At 35.4% G+C, this 23150-nt stretch overlaps 4 protein-coding genes and 1 long non-coding RNA gene across 5 annotated transcripts in view; 4 read left to right on the top strand and 1 right to left on the bottom strand.

Moving 5' to 3' along the window:
* Positions 1-23150, top strand: part of LOC134842926 (cleavage and polyadenylation specificity factor subunit 3-like) — an 86852-nt gene that overhangs the window by 47963 nt on the left and 15739 nt on the right. The gene's annotated exons all lie outside the window — the stretch shown is intronic.
* On the top strand, positions 796-1173 carry LOC134841741 (prostaglandin E synthase-like). The gene has a single exon (XM_063857780.1). The coding sequence runs from the start codon at positions 796-798 to the stop codon at positions 1171-1173; it is 378 nt and encodes a 125-aa protein (XP_063713850.1).
* Positions 1174-23143, bottom strand: LOC134842927 (uncharacterized). The gene is made up of 3 exons (XR_010162571.1): positions 21779-23143; positions 20995-21103; positions 1174-1938 (listed from the first exon to the last, which is right to left on the bottom strand). It is a non-coding gene; the product is annotated as an uncharacterized LOC134842927 (long non-coding RNA).
* Positions 4149-6432, top strand: LOC134841411 (condensin complex subunit 2-like). Its single transcript, XM_063857382.1, has one exon. The coding sequence runs from the start codon at positions 4162-4164 to the stop codon at positions 6289-6291; it is 2130 nt and encodes a 709-aa protein (XP_063713452.1). The 5' UTR covers positions 4149-4161; the 3' UTR covers positions 6292-6432.
* Positions 17546-20090, top strand: LOC134841272 (lysosomal cobalamin transporter ABCD4-like). The gene has a single exon (XM_063857152.1). The coding sequence runs from the start codon at positions 18066-18068 to the stop codon at positions 19971-19973; it is 1908 nt and encodes a 635-aa protein (XP_063713222.1). The 5' UTR covers positions 17546-18065; the 3' UTR covers positions 19974-20090.

Genomic DNA, 23150 nt, shown 5'->3' on the forward strand with positions numbered 1-23150 from the left:
AATGTGAAGTAAAAGAAATAATTTGACCCTGATAAGTTTCAGGCCTAAATTATATTGGCTTAATGGACTCATACTGTGTTTTTCGATGAGCGAAAAGTTTTTGTATGTGCCATTGGTTGTTTTCAGTGGAGGGGGACCTTTTTTAAGTCTTGTTGGTTTTTTTTCAGCTTGAAGGGTTCCTGCTAAGGTATTATCGTTTTTGTTACCGCTCGGTAAATTTGTTTCGATTCGAATTTCACATTCCATTGCCCTGGCATGTTTTTGTCCCGTTTCATTTTGGTAGATCTAGTTTTTTTCGACATTTTCGAATTTTTTTTATTTCTCTGGTTTAGCGGTCCCCCCTTTCAAATTCAATTTTAAAAAGCTTATTTAAAGTTATCATATTGCAATGAAATTTGGCGTGGTGAACAAATCGACAACTGAACAAATTTGCTCTTCATACTTTACAGCGTAACATCACGCATTTAGCCGTAATAACACGTAAAACATACATAAAACTCGGTATTTTGAAAAGGGGGGACTGGAAAAGAGCCCGGTTTTCTATCGCAAGTGGTGCGAAGCACAGCTTCGCTTCTGTGTGTAACTTTAACGCACTGTTTTTTTTTCGTATCACTAAAATTAGCCTTAAATGTACACACGAAATGGATTTTCTCAATACTCGAAAATGGAGCTATGATAACAAAATTAAGGCAATCACTAATCATATATCTTATTTTCCAGACATCAAAAATGCTCCCCTACGACGACGCTGTGTTCAAAGGTTTTGCTTTTTATGGTTCTATCTCACTTGTGAAAATGATGGGCCTGGCCCTGTGGACAGGAAAAACTAAGCGAGCTACTCAATCTTTTGTCAATCCAGAAGATGCTCAAAGACAAGGAGTGGCGCCTGCTACAAGCGAAAACAAAGACGTAGAAAGAGTGCAAAGAGCTCATAGAAATGATGTCGAGAACTTGCTCCCTTTTCTAGGATTGGGAATTTTCTACTGTGCCTCCCGGCCAGACCCAGTAGTTGCTCTGTGGCATTTCAGAGCGTTTGCTTTGGGGAGGTTTATCCACTCTATAGCGTATTTAAATGAAAGAGGAATTGAAAGGGCTTTCGGGTTCATGTTGGGAGCTGTCGTTTGCGTGTCAATGGCAGTCCAAAATGTGATGTACTATGCTGTTTCTTACTAAGTTCAAGATATCTGCATTTGAAATCATTCATGCAGTATAGCTTAGCACAAAAATTTTGAAAATAGTTTATTTGAGACTTGTTTGAATATACTTCAACTGTTTGGTCATTGTTGCTACAGAAAATTGATTACTATCTATGCACATTGTTTTTCAAAATTTGTTCTGATGTAACCATGCATTACGTGCGTCTTAAGTACTATTCAAGCTACTGCAAACTAATGAATTAATAGAACAAAAGGTTGATCCAGAGCATGGTGTTCTTTCCCAATAAACCCCCACCCCCATCCTACCAAATATAAACAGCTCCAACAATTTGCTTTTTGTATTTTCAGAAAGCGCCGAACAAAGCAGATTTCGAGAGCTCATTATTCGCGAGTTTGATACAAGTATGGTTGCTTAGGCCCTAAATTGTGAAAGGATCCCTGAAGAAAATAAATCAGGCTTCAAAGTTATTGAAAAATTGCTTTCAAATTTGTGTAATTGCGTTTTTCGGCATTTATCAAAACAGAAATACTTTTGTTCTTGCTTTTTTCAGGGACCCAAATACCATACTTTTACCGCGAATTAGTTTTTTCATTGGTTTTGCATGCATGCTCATGTTTGAGTCAGTAATCGTTATTTACTAGGCCGCTGTATTCTGATTGACAATCCCGGAAGTACATGGAGCGTTTTTTAGCCTGTCGTTGTTGCCAGCAGAATTTGATTATCAGACCAGCTATGGCGAGAAGTAGAAATGAGATCACACAGACAATGAAAAGAGTCACACTGAAACAAAAAAAACAGGAATTTAATTCTCGGTGTTTGCTCAAATTTTATTGTTCACATCTTGATTAATTTTCGGGTTAACAACTAGTTTAACAGAATCACATGAATCATTTTACCTTTGGTTCATGTTAAATAAAAAGTCAGAAGTTAGTTTGCGCATATTGCGAAGAGGTAACATATAAAACAAAGGTCAATGGTTCGAATCTGGCCAGGACCTGTTTTTTTTGGCGGAATTAATCGGACTTCTGTTTGTCTGCTTTTTTCCGTCGGCTTAGTTATCGCAGCATCAAATTTGCCTAAAATTGCCATTTTTCATTAGAATTTTAAAAAACCTAATCAGTGTATACCGGTTTTGGGCTAGTAATTATGTTCCAAGTTTTCCCAATTTTTTTTGTTGTTTTTTCATGCTGTTCATAAAAAGATTTTGGAAGTTGTTTTCTCTATAAATTCATGGACTGTTCTGTGCGTTTGGTGCAGCGGTAACACTCATACTTGTGACGACAAATCCCAGAAGTTCGATTTCAGTCGTTACCTGTTTTTTGTCGAAACTGAAAATTTTCGAATATACTAGACTTTGGTGTCTGCTAATTTGGGTTTTGCGTCCCGCAGAAAGGTTCGGTTTCTTTTAGGTTTCCTTTCAGGAAAGCTTTTGCAAAGATTTCAACGGTGCAATCAATTTTGTTTCAATAACTCTTAGACGAAACTTTTTTTGACAAAAAAAACGATTTTTGTGATTTTTTTCGAATGTTGATTTGTCTTTTCATTTGCTGGTAATCATAATTATAGATATTAATGTCAGATCTGATACATCTGTGTCAGCTATATCAGTTTTTCAATAGGACCGTTTAAGTTAAACATCCAGAAAGTAAATCCTATTTCGAACTTAATTTTAGGATACGGGAGTTGAATTCGCTCCAGTAATTACAAAACTTAGGACTGCGCTCAGGTAGATATGCTTTTTTCGAGTTCAGTTTAAGTCTTTTGCTGAAAATTGGCCAATTGCGATCTCAAATTACAAATGTGAAAATGGCGCAAAGACGTGATTGAATTTTATTTGGTACGTGGATTTTAATTTTTAGATTTCCAGCGGAATATAAAATGTATCTTTTGATCCAGTTTTCTTAATCTAGATTAATTTTCCAAAAAGTTCCAATATGGAATTCTGAAATTTTTTATTTCGATTTTTTTAAGAGGAAATTTGGAATCAAATGTACCTTATTTACTATTACTATCGAAGTTCTAGGCTTTCGTTCAGGTTCAGATCCTCTGATCGCGCCAAGAACCAAAACGACACATTTTGTAGTAGGAACTTTCTGTGCTAGCTCCACAGCAACCGGCTATCCTTCTGTATGCTTGCAATTTTCTGATTTCCTTTTTCGTATGAAAGGTTTGTTTCTTTCAAATGGTGTCGGGATATGTTTTTTGGTTTTGTTATCTTATAATTCATCGTTTGAAGGGGCTTGCCAAATTAGTTCATTAGGTTTGTCATGAAAATGTTTGTTCGGATCAAAGTATTGTCGGCTTAGTTGTTGCCTCTCGGTTAAATTTTTCCGATTGCTTTTTTATTGCTGTCGGTTGTCTTTCTGGATATGTGATCCGCAAATTGAATATCAATCGAGACAAACATATGAAGTTTTGCATATGTCGTTTTTAATGAGTTAGCTTAAGGCGTGCATTTGTAGTTTAGAGTCTGGGGTTTGAATCTCAACCGGACGCGGTTTTTTGATGTCTGTTTTTTGACCATCGAACTAATTGGGATTTCGAATCAATAAGGCAAGTTATTTGAGCTATTTACCAGCTTTCTATTCACACTTTGCTTAGGCGGCGAGTAATCCGGCTGAGAACTCCTTCACTATTGTATTGAGATAAGAAGGTTTTTGGTCTTTTTATGAGGCCGTGAACTAAAGGAACTTGAAGTCCACACGCTATTTAAAGTACAAGTGATAAGTTTTCTCGTATAGTTAAACTTATCACTTGTACTTCAAATAGCGAGTGCGGGTTGGGGATCCTTTAATTGACGGCCTAATTTTTTCGCTTGTTTGCGAAGAGCAGCTTCGCCTCTGTATCAATTATCTATAAGGTTTGATTCTTAAGCTGTTCACAGATGTTTGCGAAGTTTTACCTCGCCTGTGTGTTAGATAGAAAATTTTGGACTTAGTGAAGTTAACTGACTTTCTTGTGGAATAAAAACAAGTTTTGTTTTCAGATAATAACTACTTAAGCATGACCGAATCAGATACATCGAGTGCTACAAGCAGCGAAACACCGAAAAACAATGAAAAGCGGCGACGAAAGAGTCTGCTTCGTCAATCACTCCTTAATGCTACTTTCAACTCATCGGTGATTGAAGAAGGATGTCTCTCGCCCGCCTCCAAGGCAAATACGGACGAATTGACGGACGGTGATACCCACCAGAACCAAGCCAGAAGATCTGTGAGAGCAGACGATGTTCTGTCTAGCTCTCATGTGCCAAATAAAGAGCAACTTGAAGTTGTGTCGAGACCAAACATGGACACAGCTCAAGTTGTGAGTCATTATCAGAGTTGCATCCAAGCTGCTAATTCCGGAAAGTTGAACTCGAAAAATGCGTTTTCTTTGCATCTAATTGACATGATGGGAGAAGTACTGAAAACCATCAATAAAGACCAGTTTTTTCAAACTGCAGGATGTACGATTGACGTTGGTGCAAAAATTTATTCGTACCGTGTTGATGGTCTACACACTGATGCATACAGAGTAGCAAATATCCTGGGAGGGGGCAAGAAAGAAGACAAGGAAAATGCGGACGATGGAGAAGCGGATATGGAATCTGAAGTGCCGATCCGATTGAAGAAGAAAAAGAAAAACTTCAAGTGTATCGTTCAAGACACCAGCAAGATTTTTAAACACGTGGTGTATAACGTTGACCATGATGCAATTCGGCTCAAAGCGGGATCATTGATTGACACGACTAATAACGATTTCGTGAGTCTGAATTTACCTATCGAAGAAGGTGACGATCGAAAAGAACGAATAGTGACTGATGGGAAAGAAAAAATGAGAATTTTTAAAACGGAATACCCTGACGCGAGTACCTTCCCACTGATCTCAAAAGATGCATTAAATTTACCTACGTTAGAAGATTTGAAACGAAAGGTTTTGTGTCCACCTATAGATGAAATTTACAGGATATTCAATGAATCACTGCTCAACAGAACTAATGATGAAGGAATTAATGATTCGAGATTGGACAAGTTTTTGACTGATGTTCAAGACAACTTCGCTTTCGACCCGGACGCACCACCAGTTCCGGACAATGATGACTACTCTATTCATTTTGATCAAGATGAGAACATTGGATCTGTTTCTCGCCTCGAGGAGACTTTTGGAGCTGTGCCGCATGGAAGTGAGTCAAGTAGTGGTGAGTTTGATTTAATGGGTCAAAGTCAACTGACAGTGATCGAACCATCACTTGAGAACCTACTGAAATTCATTCAGCCGGGAGAATTTACCAACTTCAGTGAGCCAGTACTTAATGCGTTTTTCGGAACCAGAGCAAAAGCTGCGCAGCGTAGGGGCAGTAAAGCTGTCAAGAAAAAAACCAAAACATCACCGGATAGCATAACAGTGGAATACAAGTTGGAAACTGTGTCACTGGCTAACGAGAAAAGGCAGGCTGCGACTACTTTGTCAGACAGAAACCTGGACAAAAACAAGAAAACATGCGCAGAGTTGAGTCGCGAGGAGTACCCGCGTCAAAAGTGGACCTCGTACTTTGAGCTGGAACTAGACTTTGCGAAGTTCCATAAGTCGGATAAAAGAGTCCCAAAAGATGTTCATATTGAAATTGAGGAGGGATATAATTATCAAAATGAACTGGATAAGAGTAATGTAGCACCAGTATTCAGAGATGACGATTACCAAGATGATGGCAATGATAAGCAAGACATGGATGACGATGAACCTCAGTTCTTTAATGCCAATGGCGATGATTTTGACGTTGATGATTTTGCTAATAACGAAAACGAAATTAATGATAATGCTCTTGTTGACCAACCAGTGTACACTCAACAGTTCAAGTTGAACTACTCGAAACGAGCAAAAACTGTTGATGTGCGAAAAGTCAAACAGTGTATGTTGGCGACCCTGATAAATAAAGCCAAGGAAACTGAAAATACAGATAAGGAAAGTACAGTTGAACTAACTGAGCTATTCGCGAAAGCAAAAAGAAGGCTGCCCGAGCGAGCTGTTGGTGATCTTTCAATTCCGATCACGCTTGTAGCGCTTCTAGACTTGGCAAACGAAAAGAGTTTAAAGTTGGATACTAATGAGAATCGAACCAACGTATTGGCTTCTTTTGAAGATAATACTTAATCATGTACTGGTAGAAACTCATGATCTTGTTTTTCAGAAATAGTTGTTATTGTTTGTAGAAATTGAGTGAATACTTTGAAAAATTTCAAATCTGCGGTTTATTGTGGTTGGTCATTTCTACCCAATCAATGTATTTTTGTAGTTTTTCTTTGGCATATTTTGAGTGTTTGATTTTCTTGTGAATGAAATAACAGATTTTGTCTTTGCTTGTGATACTAATTAAATATTTGATTCGATATTTTTTAGCTTTGTTTTTTGAGAAAAAGAAATGTGAAAAAACTGTACTTTAGCTATAGACTGCCTGGAAAAAAGAATGGTTTTTAATTCAATGTTCTGTGCTGCAAAAATTATATCTTTTAACCAGTTTTTAAAATCAAAAGATATAGAAGCTTTGAAAAAAAAACATCTTTTGTCAAAGCTTTTTCTGGCACTGGTAATGTTTTATTAGCGCACCATTTTACGGCTCTTTTTCCTGCCCCACCCTCACACGAACAGAAATTTAATGGTTTAATGAGTGGTTTTATGAGGTTCGTTTTTGACTAAATATGTTTGTCATGGCTTAATTTGTTCGTACGTTAATATTCAGAACTATCGGACAATGCAGTAGCGGATTTAAGGGGGGGGGGGGGGGGGTTTAGACGCTCACCCACCCTCAGGGATTCGACCCCCTGACTACCCTTTAGCACTATTTCAAGACCTCCATTTTTGGCTGGCTGACCCTGAATTTTTTTAAGGCGCCTTTCGCGCAAATATATACTATTTTTGATCGCCAAAATCAATTTGGTCGGCCTCAGAAAAAGTTTTTTATTGCAATTTGGGAGAGCTCGGAGGGTCTTTTCAGTGATTTGACAGAGCTCAGAGGATCTTTTCAGTGATTTGAGAGAGCTCGGAAAATCAATTTAGCTCACCACGTCAAAAAAAATCATTACGTCAAAAAAGGTTGACAAAATTTTCGTTTTTTTGTAACTCTCCTTCCCCCTCCCTTGAGAAAATCCTAGATCCACCCCTGTGGCAATATGAACAAATTTTTTACTTGTATATTTCGCAGTAGAAGGGGGAGGGAAAAGGCACATTAGACCTGCCGGTTTTGGCTCTACATACATGATGTACAATAAAAGATGTCGTAGCTAAGTGGATAAGGCGAGTGACTGTTGAGCGGAATGTCGGAGTTTGAATCTTGTCGCCTTGAAGTTTTTTTAAATAAAATTTTGGATTTGATTTTTTTTCAGGGAATAGTTTTGTATTTTCTTGTGTTTACCTGATGACGTTTTTAGTACTTTTTGTTGTTTTTGTTTGTATTTGAGAACGGCAGCTTGGGCCAATTTTTATTGCCATCATTTTAAACGCAACGGTATGTTGCTGTTGGTTCATTAATGCGAATCTCTGCTCCGCGTGTGTGAATTTATGATAGTGTTTTTTGTTACTATTCCGTATAGTTTTCTGAATTGCGGTTCTTTTGTTTATGGTTTTTGATACGTTGTATGGCTTAGTTCCCATCTGATATGGTGTTAAGAATTTATGGGATTGTGGTATTTTGCATTTAAAAGCTACTCATATCATATTACTACTTCATAAATACCCTTGCGATTAGCAAGGGTATTGCAATCGGGTATCAGACCTTTTTCCCATAAATAACTTTGTATACAGGACTCATCTGGACGCCTGATGGTATCTTAATTCATAATGAATTCTAATTTCTTAGTATCTGCTGCACTTTTAGCCTGGAGGTATCGAATGGGCCTGGAACCGCAAAGGTCTTGGGTTCGAATCTGACCTGGACTTATGTTTTTAAACGGGAAATTTTCTGTTTCAAATTAAACTGTCCGCCTAATATTTGTCTGCCTATGTTTTGCCGACTCAATTGCGTTATATGAGAACCGTTTAATTTCGCTGTAAAATATTTTCATTGTAGTTGCTTTTAGTGCGTAGCGAAATTCGATTTACACATTGTTTGTAATTTTACCAACACGATCTGTTGAAATTTCGTTTTTTAAAATTTTTTTGATTTTTTTTTGGTTAAATCGGTTTCGGCGTAATTTATATCGACATAGTGTCCTCTTCTTTTTCATCGTTTGATAACCGAAAAAAATTGTGTGCGTTTGTGTTCTGAGGGGAAGGGGGACTTAATGTTTTCACATTTGTTTACTTTAAACTTTTTTAGTTTCAATACTTTTTTGCTGATGTTTTTTCGGCTTTATGGTTGTCGATTAAGCTCGTTTTAGTTTCCGAATTGGATATACCACCTTGCATTCGGTACATATATGACTGCCGTGTATACTACTTGGGCAGTACGTATATATATTTTTTCAATTGATTTTCAGCTGATTCGCTGTCGGCTTTAATTCTGTCGGCTTATTTTTCTAATATTTTGTTTTCTACAAGGTTCCGATAATGGTTATGAGATCAATAAGACTTAGGATCCAAGTTTAAACTTGCGATTGTTCAATTTAACCCCACTTGTGGAACTCTATAAAAAATGTTTTAGTTCATTCTTTAACGGCAACAAAGTTCCAATTCCTCTTTGATAGTTCTTGAGTCTCTTGCTATTTTAATCATGTACTTGTTGTGTCGAAAAATTATGGATACACAATAATTCCAAAATGTGTGCTGCACTTCTTTGTTCGTGTAATTTCGAGAGAATCGTTGCAACCTCTATCGATTTTCTGATTGAATGGATTATTTTGAAGAAGTAGTTTTCAAAATATTGAATGCAAACTTGATGAGTTTTTTCAAATTTTGGATAATCCTTGTTGGTTTTTATTTTTTTAAGAGTACTGAACTTAGTTACGACTCTGATATTGGTTTTGCTGATTATTTTTTGTTGTTTTTTTTTTCAGGAAAAGTCTTAACAGTCTATTAACTACAGATGTGCATTCATACACTTAAGTATAAATGCACTTTTTGAGTTCAATTGAAGATCATCTGCTAAAAGTGACGTAACTAGTATGCTCCAAATACGAACGTGAAAATGGCGCAAAAATTCGTGAAAGAATTCTAGTTTCGAAAATGGAATTTAATTTTTAGATTTCCAGCGGAAAAAAAACTTTACCTATTGATCCAGTTTTCTCAAATTGGGTTAATGTTATCAAAAAAGCGCCAATCACAAATCGTTCTAGAAATTCAAAGAGCTGTAGGGGCATCTATTTTTTTCTTTGAAATTCGAAAGATGAGATTTTTTAGTGTTTTTTTATGTTTACTTGCGTTCATCTCTCTTATCTAATCTTCGATTGGTCATGTTTTAGTTTTTCATAGCTTCATAAATATCTAAATAGTTCCGGTTAGTTTTTGAAACGTCAGTGCTATTTTCTAACAGAATCAACAGATTTTCGCTGACTAACAAACGTTTTTTGAGCATTTTTGCATCTTATATACCCCGTCGATTCAAAGTTTGCGTCAAGTACAAAAAATTACTGTTCCGTGGCTGTTTCGAAGTGAGTTGGGCTTAAAAGCTTGGATTCTTAGGATGCTTCCAAGCTCAACAATTTTTCGGCTCAACGTGCGTCTGCCCAAGTTTTAAGAATTAAGTAACGTTGGTGGTATTTTGTTAATGATAGTATTTCTTGAAAAGTTGTCCTCAAAATGAACTTTTTTCGTGACACATTGAGACAAACTTATGAAGATAAAAGCTAGGTTTTCATGCGATCTTTCATGTATAAGTGGTGCAAAGCTGAACTTGCCTCTGCGTAATCAATGCGTGCTCTGTTGCCAAATTAATGCCCACGCAAGGGGTGAAATCTGACTCAAACTCAGCCGAAACGTTAAATGTAATGTAATCTGTTGAATGTAATGTTTCAAGTTTTTTTGTTGCTAAGAAGTAATGCACAAAGAGAATTTATTTCCATTCATATACTGTGCAAAAATTGCCTGACAGTTTTTTTGAGAAAATCTTTCAAATGGCTCAATCGCAGTATTAATGATCTGACTTTTTTCTTTAGAAGCTCGCATCAAATTATGTTAATAATTAGAGGGTAAATTTAGTCTCTGCAAAATTTACGAGGAGGGGATAAATAAGACTGCTTGTATATCAGGGCGTAGCACTGAATGTTCAGACTGTCTTTTACCATATGTTGGTAAAAGCTATTTATGAAGAAAAATTTTACTTGCTAAACTCGTCCGCTTATTTTGTTTTTCAAAAAAATTTGGAATATGCTCATTTTTTCAGGATAATTCGCCATACAAAAATAGCTCTTACGTTTTCAGCATCATATGTAAATCCTTAATGTGCGCATATGTTAATCCATTGTATAGCCAATTTGTAATTTTCAAACCCGCAGAAAGTTATATAAATAATTGCCGGCAAAATATCCTTTTTCTTTTGAACGAAGTGTGTTGATATCTTCATTGAAGTATACACATTTGACATAAAAAAACTATTTCGATCGCCTTAATTGGTCTGAAAAAAAGTTCCTTAGCCGTTCTACAAAAGTCCAAAGAGAAAGTGATTTTTATTTTCGGAAGTGCATTTCAATTTATAGATGTTTCTAGAGGAAGATAAATTTCTTAATAAACGTGTCCTAATTTTGCTCAATGCATCATCAATTTTACTCTTAAGTATCTTTCGCAGAGGATATTAACTAAAGTTTCAAATGAAGTACAAATTCTTGAAAATTCTGGAAATTGCGAAATGGTTGCTGTTTTTTTTCAGTTTTGAAACGATGGGATATTTTTGTTTTTATGGTACACTGTAAAAGAAATTATCATCATTATTTGGTTTGTAAACCCTTGATAAAAGGCAAAATAAAAAGCGAATTGCAGGTTATGTAAAAATTGAACATTTATATTTTCTGTGCGTGGCGCGAGCAAAACAATTGAACGATTCTGATACCATTAAAAGTAGCTGTTACCAACTACAGTGAGAAGACTAAAAAACGAAAAGTTAAACAAAAAATCATAAATATGTATAGGTATATATATAGATACATGTGTTTAAATATATATCGATATCTCCTTTTTAGCTCGTTGCACGTTAGAGTTAATGTCTATAGTTAATGTGCCTAGAGTTGATGTGTTACTGGATGTACTGGTAAAAAAAAATTTCCGATGTTAATTTTTTATAGTAGGCTTAATTGATTTCGGCCCAAATTTTGCCGGCTTAGCCCAAGAGTTCGTTTCCAGTTGGGACTTGTTTCTTTGCCAATTGAAAATATTCGGCTATTCTAGATTTTTGGGTCTGCTTATTTTTTCTGACTTAGTTTCCGCAGAAAGGAGTTAATTGAAAGTTCCACTTCATTCTTGCATTCGAAAGTTCTTTGTAAAGTTTATAATTATGCAGGTAATTTTGTTCTAGATATTTTGGGCTTTTGCAATTTTTTTTGACAAAATTCGATTTTTTTGAAGTTTTTTTTTGGCATTTGATTTCAATCATAGTCATTCATTTTGGAATCGCAAGCGTTGCGAAGCTCAGCTTCGCATCTGTGGTATTAATATTTTTATTATTTCTGTATTTTAAACTTAAACTGCTGTGGAAGCGCTGTTTTATGCAGCTGAATTCATACTTTTCCCTGCTTTAAATCAAAGACTTCGGGACTTCTAGTCTGTTTCTGACAGTTGGTTGAATCAGCAAATTAGTTTCGCGTGAAATAAAAGTTTCAAAGTTTTTTTTAATTAGAGATATCTAAGTACAAAATTCTTCCAATTTCGTGGTTTCATTAAAATGTCGTTTTGACAAAATTAGGTAGATGTTTCTTTGACGATTACAGAGAAAATGCTTGAAAATATATATTAGTTTTTATTCGGCTGCATAATGAGCCTCTGAGCAATTTTTCTATTGTTAACTTTTTGTTTGACAAATGAAAGTGGGGAGGAACTGTTTTCGGGTGTGTTTTAAGCTTTTTTAAATTTTTTTCAATGCAAAATTAGGTGAAACAAATAATTATCCAATTGTTTCGAGTGATGTATTATTGTAAAGCACTCTAATTCTAAAATCGAGTGAATTTTCAAAAAATTGAAAATTTTCTCTATGCCAAGAAAAATTGGTTAGAAATCGATTAAGAGGTAAAAATGTAGTCGGGTATTACTTATTAATTAATGATATAAGATTTTGTTTTGTTCTTATCACATCACGCTCAAAACACTGCCCAAAATTGAACAAAATGATAATTCTTAGTTTTTTCATCTTAATGTTGTCGGTACTTTAATGCGATTTTTCTGTACAATCAGCTTGTGCTTACACTTACCGTTGGTTGAATACCGATGTTTTTATAGATATCGCCCATTGCATCAATTTCAAAATAAGGTTTACATAATATTCGATGGCAAAATAATCATTCTCATGTCTTAAAACTTCTTTTAAAACTCGAAACTCATACTTTATAGTTTATACGTTAGCATCCGAAATTACTTTTGAATCAGTAGTTCTTTTTGTTTTTCATAAAAGTTGACTTCAGCTGACAAAACGTAAGCTTAAATCTTTATAGAAAAAAAATAAAAAACAAAGAAACGGGTATTCAAAGTTTGAGTTGGTAAAATGACGAAATAAGAGGACTCAATAAACGTAAAAATTGCTCAAATGAGAAAACTCAAAAAATCATTTATATTGAAAAAGAGAGGTCCGACTGGGGCTCGAACCCCAAACCTTAGGATGCAAAGGCAATTGTGTTAACTCCAGGCCAAGTGGGAATGAGCATCCAATTTGTTAAGGTTCATTAATAAAAACTGCGATAAAACGAAATTCAACCGACAAAAATTAGGACGAAGCCCAAAAATTAGGACGAAGCACACAAATATAATTGTTCACAATAATTCGCAATTTTTTAGCATGTAGTGTGAAATAAAAATAAATGGAAAAAGATAATAGAAAAATAAATTTATATTATTTTTATAATATTCAAATCTCATTGCCAAGGCGCATTAAAGGAAGATCAGTAGTTTCGATTCCGTTGTCCCAACAACTAAGTGATATTTTTGACAAAGGCCTTTAAAGCTTTTTATCTGTAAGTCAATTGGTATTAAATTTGATTTCGGGGTCTAAACTGGAGAAATATACTTGGAATGCGAATTACGTCAAATGTTTTATTTCATCTTACGCTATTTATAGGTTTATTAAAATTGAGACATCACTGACTGGCACTGACCTCTTCTATGTCGATTTGTTTTTTGTTTTTCCGAGCATTGAACGTTGGAAAAAATGGATCCTAGTGTTTTTCTTCATGGAATCTTATGTTATCTTACACGGATACCGTTTCCAAAAAATAATCAAAGAGCAAATGAAATTGTGTTTCCTTATTTCACTTGGTTACTTCCGTGTATAACTTTTGCACCTCTCTAACAAATTAAACTTGCTTTATTATGGAACCTCAACACCTTGATGCATATTTCCATTTTGCCTAGTGGTAACCCAAAAGCCCTGGATTTTGTAAGCGTGGGACTTGAGGATCTTGTTTTTTTTTCGATACAGTTTAATCAGATTTTTTCTTGAAGTTTTGAATAGTCGGATTACCGTTTGTCTGCATATTTTTCTCGGCTTTTTTCGAACGTATAAACTTTTCTTCTGATTTAAACAATTTGTAGTGTAATTGAAAATCGTTCTGTAACTTGTTATATTATGAACTATTTTCAAATACATTCCGTTCTATTTTTTTTCAGTTTTCCTTTTTAATCGTTTTGTTTTGGCTTATTTTACATCAGCTTAGTCACCTTATTTTATATTCTATGGGTAAAAATTGTTGTTGTGTTCTTGTATGTTTTCAGGAGTGTAGGGTGTAAAAACTTGGATTTTGAAACCTGAAATCTCTAATTTTTTTACGACAAGTTAGTGTTAGCTTTTTCTTTTTTTGGCTGAATGGTTTTGTATCCTAGTATTGTCGTCTAAGAGGCCGCTCGGTAAGGAATGCTTAACGCTTATATAAGGCTCATGATTTGTTTTGCGACTTTTTTCTCATGAACTTGAACATCAGTCGATTCAAACGTTTGAAGTGTTTGTAGATCTAGTTTTTTGTTTATACTTCCGTCTCATTTTCTCTTCGCAAGCGTGTTATGTTATATTGTGTTGTATCGCAAATGCTGTGAAGCTCTGCTTCACCTCTGTGTTTCAAATTACTTATCTTCAATTGCAACTAAAAAAGTTCATCGATTTCCCTGACAATTGTTGCGTTAAGGGCTTTTAAAAATAGGAGACACCAGTCAGATAGAACAAAGTATCACCCATGACTTGCATTTACGTTCATGTCGGATCAATCAAATGTTCATACCTTAAGGGGTACGAGACTCGACATGAAATGTTTTACCTCGTTCAAACTACCATTCACGGCAAACACTCAATTGAGGGATTAAATTAAGGTGCTTCTTATAACTTCCATCAGTTGATTCGTTCAGCTTTTTGACGTATTATGCTCTTGGAAGTATTCTTTTCTTGAATGCTTTCTGCTCAATGCTTAGCTTTCATCGTATCTAATTTCCCTTCTTGTGATTTGGCCTGATAACGGTGATATACCGGTCACCAAGTTTTGACGCGAGTAAAGAATTAAGTGCTATTTTCTAATGGAGGTAATGTGTTATTGGATCCACCTCGACGAAAATGAAAATTATTTCGATAACTTTGGAACTAAGTTTTCAAATTTTTGCCCGACATAATGATAGCACAGTGCCCGCTGAAATCAATTGGGGCTTAATTTTTCCTTGACAATGTATCTTTGCAATCGAAGACACAGTATCTGAGTTTTGACGTGTGTTTTGATTTTCACAACTCTAATTAAACCGCAAAAATTGAGTTAAGTGATACAAAATAATTTTTTCATTTTGCCATCTGCCGTTTCTCATTTTTTTGATTAATTTTTTTAAATCTCTAATACCGAGATAATAATAATAAATTGTTTCCGAACGATATCTAGTTACAGAGTTTTTTATAGAAATTTATAAATACAAATTATAATTATTTGGGAGAACAACATTAAGCCAGCACGGCCCGTTTTCAGGTGTCTCATTAAGCGGAGAACAAAAAAATTAGTTAACTTCTTCGATCCAATGCAACCCGTAAACATTTATTAAACGTAAAACCTCTTTATTCGCACCTTTAAACCATTCTTTTTATAAAAAATTATTTTTTTTGTTTTCTCGGGTAGTCCTTTCTACCTAAAACCTTGAAACCAACAGAAACAATTTCTACAAATTGAGCATTAAAATGTCTCAAAGCATGCCCAATAAAACCGAAAACCGTGTTTCCTAGAATGTAATTATCCAAAAATTTATGATGACAACTATTCAATTGAAACCGAGAAGCCCCATTCAAGAAATTGACCCAGGCGGGAAAAAATACTACAAAATTAACATTTCTCTAGTTTTAGGTGTAATCGATCCTCTGTTCAGTCTATTTATAGCTAACTTTTGATTTGTTTCTCTTTGAAAATATCGCGTTTAACTCTTGTTCAGTAATAGAATATCTCAAGGGATCAACTTGGCACTCTTTTCGAATAGTTTTCCCGGTTAATTTCAGAGAAGTTCGTACGTTAAAAATTCTCTTACGGTATATATTTTATTTTCATGCTTTATTTCAGGAATTGAATTCATCCTGTGTATAAAAAAATTATTCTGATTAGCCTTCTGATTTTCATTTCCAGTTCTAACAGTTTGGTTTTGTCGGTATTCGCATAAACTAAAACTCCATATTGATAATTGGGTGCACATAACCTTTATACGCAAATATTAATTGCCGTCCAGTTAGAAACTTTCTCAATTGAAAAAACACTCCACGGAATTGCAAAACTTTATTTTTACCTTATCTGCTGATAAAATTTCAATGTACAGTCAAGGTGAATTCCAAGATATTTAAAACATTCTACATCTTCTATTTGGGTTTCATTTAAAAGTTACTTGACAGGTCTTTTTTCAGTTTTTTTGGTCCGACAGTGGCTCATGGTCTTGGTTCTTTTGATATTTAGTGTTAATTTGTTCTTTTCTAACCAATCATTTACTTCAAGCAAAGTCGATTGATGTGCGAGAGCAATATAGTCTATTGTTTCATCAGCATACAAAAGTACCCCCGTTTTTTTTGTGGCTATTTGAAGAGCTGTTGTGTAAAGTATGAATAAAGGTGGCCAAGGATAGGTCTTAAAAGAGTTTGTGTTGATGTGCTGATAGCCATTGCCAAGGTAAGATTCCAAGAGTTTTAAGACAGGCACTCTAAATCCCATATGTTCCTATTTTATTAACAGATTACAGTGATCAACAATGTCAAAAGCCTTTGTTAGGTCTAAAAAAGTATTCTGAAGTTAGTTTTTTGTTCGATAGCGATGTTGAAACTTGTTCCAACAATGTAAGGATGGCGTCGACAGTGCTCCTTTTTGATCTGAAGCCAAACTGAGAGTTTCGGATGATATTAAACTTGTCTACATATGATTGTGCTCGTCTGAAAATTAGACGCTTAAAAGATTTTTCCAGAACTGGAAGAAGCGAAATTGGTCTATAGTCTGAGGGGTCATCGATATTTCCTTCCCTGAAAATTGGTACAATTTTTGCAATTTTTAAAAATTTTGGGTAGATTTCTGAAGTTAGGCAGTCATTTAAAATTTCAGTCAAAGGGCCTGCTAATATAGTTTTTAAATGCTTGACGAGAACGTTGTTGATATCATAGCAATCTGTACTATCTTTATTTTTTAGATTTCCGATGACTTATTACTTCAATTAAATCAATTTTTTTTTTCAAAAACAACGATTGCTGCTGACGGATAACATTATTATCCGTGCAAGTTATTTTGCTTTGTGAAAGCCTGGCGCCAATGTTTGCGAAGTATTCGTTAAAATGCTCAGCGTTCTCCTTAGATAGATTAAGTGACTTGGAGTAGTTTCAATAATTTAAGATAATAGTTGCAACTTTATGTTAATTTTTACAACTCTATTTTACTAATCGGACTTCGACTTCCGCTTTTTTAAGCAGAATTGAAAATTTAGTGCCGAGTAGCAGGCGCAAAGTAAACATCATAAATAGTAAGGGATCGCGATGTGCTTGAGCTCGTGGCAGGAGGTTAGCGCTCGTGTTCCAATGCTGCTCGATAGTTAGGATTGGTTGCTCGCTTTTTATGACTTAAGAATTCAAGTTTTTCATTATTCATAAATTATTCGTAGATCCATATGCAAACAAGACATTAAGATAACCATTTCCTGATTTTAACAGCAGTAGGGAACTTTTCTGATTGTTTTTCATTTTGTTGCTTCCGTGCCAGAAGTGCACCAAATTGAATTGCTTCTTGTCTGAGAGCTTGAGAGCCTGAGACCAAGTAATAAATTTTAAGCATTGGACCTGATAATCGATTTTTTTCGTTAAAAGCGAGTTATTCGCTTTTAGTAAATTTGAATTATAGGAATACTTTACGTAGTAGCACTGCCCTTCATCCTTCACGTGCACTAAATACGGGGTAAGTGAAAAAATTGTACATCCTGGATGTGATAGTTAGAACTTGATTAGCTCTAATGAAAACAAAGCTGGCGTTCGTCCATGAGAAACATAATAAGGCATGATATCATTGCAACAAACCCATGCTTCAGTTCAGTGAAGTTCAAACTGTTGCAGTTAATATTTTCATGTGAATTTTACCCTGAGTCTATTATATATAACATAAGTTGCTTGGAAATCTCTTCATCTCAATCTCTATTTGCTACGAAATGTTTCTACCCTGAGCCTTGTAAAATTCCTTTGAACCTTGACATTAAACTCATTATTTGCTTCATTGAAACGCATATTTCTTTGCCACTAGTTTAACTTGCTCGGGCTTTGATTTCAGTTGAATGATTGAACTGAAGTTGTGATTTGATGCTTTTGCTGCTCCTTTGAAGCTAGTATTATGCCTAAGCCACCAGCACCGAAAAAATCTCACTATAAAATCAACCTTCTCTTCTTTGCGAGATTCTTCGAAATTCTGAGACTTTCAAATGGATACTTGTCGTTTATTCTTTCCTCGTTTATTCTTCTCATTTCTATTTTACAGCAGATTTTAGTCTACTATGTCGGTTTACTGGCTTCGAAGTTCACAAAAACTCTTGTGGATCAGGATTTTCCAGCATTCAAGCAGGTTTTATGTCAGGCCTTGGCTCTAATGAGTGCGATATCAGTGGTCAACGCCGTAGTTCAGTATGCTTCTTCGATGCTTTACGTTCACTGGAGACAAAATATGTGCAAACATTTGCATAAATTATACTTCTCGGGGTTTAATTATTTCCATATCAATTCGACCCTGAGCTCGGAAAAGTTCATTGACAACGTGGACCAAAGACTCGCAGCAGATCTGGATAAGATGTTGTTGACCTTTGCAAATATGTTTCCACTTCTACTTCTGTCCCCATTCACTATAGCTTACTATGCCTGTAAATGCTATTTGACAACTGGAGTTTTCGGACCCTTGGTGATTTTTGGCGTGTTTTGCGTCGGAACTGTCGTGAACAAATTCCTTATGGGTCCCGTCGTGACTCGAACCGTCGCGCAAGAGCTAGCGGAAGGGAATTTCCGGTTTCTTCATATGCGTGTGCGATCAAGTTGTCAAAGCATAGCGTTTTACAGAGGGGAAAAGTACGAATCTATAAATGCCGATGAGCGGCTGGATAAATTAATCTCAGTTCAAACGAGACTCTTTTTCTCACAGTTTGTGGTGAAGACTTTCACTTCGTTTTACGACTACATGGGTGCTATTCAAAGCTATCTAGTTATTGCCATTCCAATTTTCGGAGGTCAGTTTGACCATAAATCGCCAGGCGAAAGGTCAGAGTTGGTGTCTGCCTACGCGTTTCAGTCTCTCTATCTCATATACTGTTTCAGCCAACTGATTGACCTGTCGAACAAAGTGTCAGAGCTAGCGGGAGTCACTCACAGGGTCGGAGAGTTGTTAGAAACCCTGCAAATTATGCAAGGCAGTGTTGAAATGATTGCCGAAAATAGAATGAAACGTGAATCGCAAAATTCAGATCAAGGTTCTCAGACATTAGAAGCTCTTCAATGTAGTTCAAGTGATAGTGGTTTACATGATGATAATTCAAAATCTGATAACTCCGGACATGGTGAATATCTTTTGAAAGTGGAAAGTGTCTCTTTTGGTTTGCCAGGGGGAGAAAAGTTTTCATCGATGGTCGAAAACGCTGAATCTACAGATGATGACGTACTGATTAAATTTCTAGATTTCAATCTTTCATCTGGCGACAAGTTGCTCATTTCAGGACCTAACGGGGTCGGAAAATCCTCGCTTTTTCGTATTCTTAACTCAATGTGGGAGGTTCAAAGTGGCAATGTATCATTTCAATTGAACAAAACTAAAATGTTCTTGCCTCAAACGCCATATTTTTGCCAAGGTTCTCTAATTCGACAGCTGTTCTACCCGAAAATAGTTGAGATTAACGACTCAACTATCGACAGAGTAGTAGAAGTATTGAAAACTCTGAACTTAGAGTATATTATTGAGAGATGCGGGTCTATAACGGAAGATCATGACTGGGACTGGTCCAGTGTGTTTTCCCAGGGCGAAGCGCAGAGACTTTCATTTGGCCGGGTGATGCTAAGCCGACCTAATATTCTCTTCATGGACGAGTCAACTAGTGCTGTGAGCAACGATGAGCAAGCGAGGATCTACAAAATATTGTCTTGCCAGAGTGAGATTGAGTGTTTTGTGACTATTGCTCACTCTCCCTCTCTTACTCAATATCACAACTGTGTTTTAACTATTTCTCCGGATAAAACGTGGAAGTTTGAACAGCTTAGGAAGTAGCTCTTCAATATATGCCAAATATCAAACTTAAATGATGTAGCCCGTTTCTTTGATAATCAGTATAAATGAATTCGGAAAAATAGTTTGTTTTTATTGTATTAGAAATTAAATTTATAGTTAAAGCCAAATTTTTAGCAAAATCCTTTTCGGTCAGGGAATCTATCTGAGTGAAGGATGTAAAAATTGTTGAAGTGAAGATGTAATCACCAACAGATTTAGGGGGGGGGGGCTGCCGACCCAAAGGGTCCCTCTTTGTCCTATTTTGAGATATCCATTTTTGGCTGACTGACCCTAAAGTTTTTCTTAAGAAAATCAAAAAATCCGCCCCCTCTAGAAAACCCTAGATCCGCTCCTGGATGTAATACAACCTAGAAAGCACTGTTTTTTGACCAATTAAGGCACTCAGGATCACCGATGGTCTCAACAGTTCGGAATTAACTATAGAACAATTTTTATATGATAGTTTGAATAATTTTTTTTTTAAATGTTTTTATAGCATTTCTGTCATTTTCACTTCATTTTGAAGCAGTGCCGAATCTTTGCTGAACGAAATGGAAGAAACTTGACGGTTTAAGAAAGCGTTTTGGCTATTGGATACTTGTTGGAAGTTCGTTACAGGAGCAATAATGGTAATATAAAACCATTGTAAATGGCACATTTTTCACAGATGTGTGCCGTTTTTTGAGCGTTCGTGTGATGAGAGGAACTAGTAAAGCTTAGATCTTTGGAAAATCAATCATAAGCGCTTGCTCTTGTCTTCAAAAAATGAATTACTGAACCTATCGAATAGGAAAAAAATTACCAGTATAACTTTTTGTAAGGTTGATCGAATCATGATTTAAAGAATTTTAATTTGATATATGACTCGTCTCATACTGATCAAAATTTGTAGTACCTTATTTGTTATATCTCAATTTGTTTTATCTTTTTTGCCTCATGACTATCTTGAAAACAAGTTTATGCCGAAAACTTATATAAATTTGTGTTTAAGTTGAAACAAAATTAACTGATCATTACGAACCTGTCGTTGTCCTTTTCCTTGTGGAATTTGGGAAGCTCTTCGGAGTACCCTGGCCTGTAGCTAGTAACTGGACAAAGGTTGTAAAATAAAGATAGAAAGACATAGGCATCTATGATAATGTGGATGTGAAGTGAATTTAACTGATCTATCATCATAATTTTTTGTATAATTATACTTACGATCATGTCTGAAAATTGTTTGATGGTCAATTACTTGTCTTGCTTTTTGTTGTTAGTCTCAAGGCATTCAACTTTGGTGGTCTCAAGCCATTCGACGAACTAAATAACACTGGAAAAAAATTTAGTTTTGGAAAACATGATAAACAGAAATGCCAAAAAATCAAGAACATTTTGAAAAAATAAGTTTTTTCCCATTCTTTCAATTGAGCGACAGTTTTTTTTTGTTCCGACAATTGGTGGGAGAGAAATTTATATAACTTATGGTTAAATGCTGCGTTCGAACATTTTTTGGTTCTCAGAAGGAATTGCTCTAATAAAATAAAGGTCTTGGCGAACCAACGATCTGACAAACTAAATCAGTTTTATTCGTTCCTCTCAAAACTTGCATTTCCAGAACTGCTGGCGAAATTTCTAGTTCGATTGCTGGTAGCGCCGTTAAATTTCGGTTTCAGTCCGGATAGATCTTCTACTTAAATTTGACCATAGATCTTATTTTGAAAATAAAATATTTGTCGGACAGAAGCTACGGTGGATCGAGGTATGCCCCCCCCCCCCCACACACACACGCGCGCGCGTAGTCTTGCTCGTACTTAAATTCACTTCACGTTTATAGATTTGTGAAAAGGAAAGCAATTTCGGAATTATTATCTCCATTTTCCGCTGCTAATATTAACCAATTCGAATGAGCAATTCAGAAATGTCATAAATTATAGCATCAACTGAGGCTGTTTTGTTGTGATTTTTTTTTATCTGATAAGGTTTTTATTGTTGAGTCTTATGGTTTGCTAGCTCCAAACGTTGGTACGGTTGTTTCTAATGTCCCTTTAATCTACTGTGACAAAGGAGGATTTTGGCAATGTTTTAATGCATTTATGTACTTTAAAAAGCGTTTCAAGCCTGATAAATTTTCTTCAAATATGATAAATATAAATTTAGCCGTAAGCTTGTTCTCCTGATTGTTTGTTGTTGGGTCAATAACGACAAAAAAAGGAGTGGGATTGACGTAATAGTCAAGCTATATTCGTAAAGCTAAATAATCAAATTAATGATGTCTGTCTTTCGATAAGATTCGAGAGTCATATCGTGGCAGCCTCTTGATAGTTTAGAAATAATTGCTGATAAATGTTTTTTTCGGCAGCTCCAAATAAGTTGCGTCCAAATCGTAAAAAATAATTTCTGAATAGCGCTGTAAAGTTTGTTGTGAACTAGTGATTAAAAAATATGATGAGAATTGAAGGTATTTAAAGCAATGGCACTGTGTCTTCAAAAATAAAATTCACAATGAGATTAATGGGGCCCTACACGTCATAGGAAAACAAAATCTTCTTCTCGACTTCGTTTTTGTGCCAATTAGACTAGAAATAGGGGAATAAGTCGATGTTTTAATTTCAGTTTCTGTAGCTGGGTCAGTTTTTTTACTGCAGCTAATCATAAGGATGTTTCCTGTCTTTTTAATCAGTACATTAACTTTGAATGCGGTGGTTTAACATTTATTGGTGCTTAAGTCCACGTGATACTATCATTGTCCCATGCGATAGAGATAAATGGGAAGGAAATATGTAAATTGAGTAGTGTTAATCGAGGTTAGGCGGGTGAAAGTAGTGGCAATCAAATTTGCATTTTTGTGCTTTGTCTAAATTTCTGTCTGAGGTTAAATTCAAAACCCCAAAAATTGTTCTGTGTTGGTCGAAAAGTGTCCGTAGAATCAATTTTTGTGGCGCGTATTTTTTTTTTTTAAATTAATGGGCAAATTTCCTTGGGAAATTGGTGTGTAATTATTTAAATGTGACAACGGCGTGATGGTCGAACACTATCTTGCCTTCTTTTTAAAGAACGCAATGTGCTCTTTTCTCCTAAGTAATAGAAACCCAAAGTGTTTTTTTGCTACTTAGCTTTGAATGCTATAAATGGCTAAGATTTGAGCGACGAATGACCTTAAAAATCTCCTCCAATGACAGTTAAAGAGTTTTTGTCTTT

The sequence above is a fragment of the Symsagittifera roscoffensis genome, chromosome 3 (assembly GCF_963678635.1).
Source record: "Symsagittifera roscoffensis chromosome 3, txSymRosc1.1, whole genome shotgun sequence".
In the NCBI taxonomy this organism is placed as follows: domain Eukaryota; kingdom Metazoa; phylum Xenacoelomorpha; order Acoela; family Convolutidae; genus Symsagittifera; species Symsagittifera roscoffensis.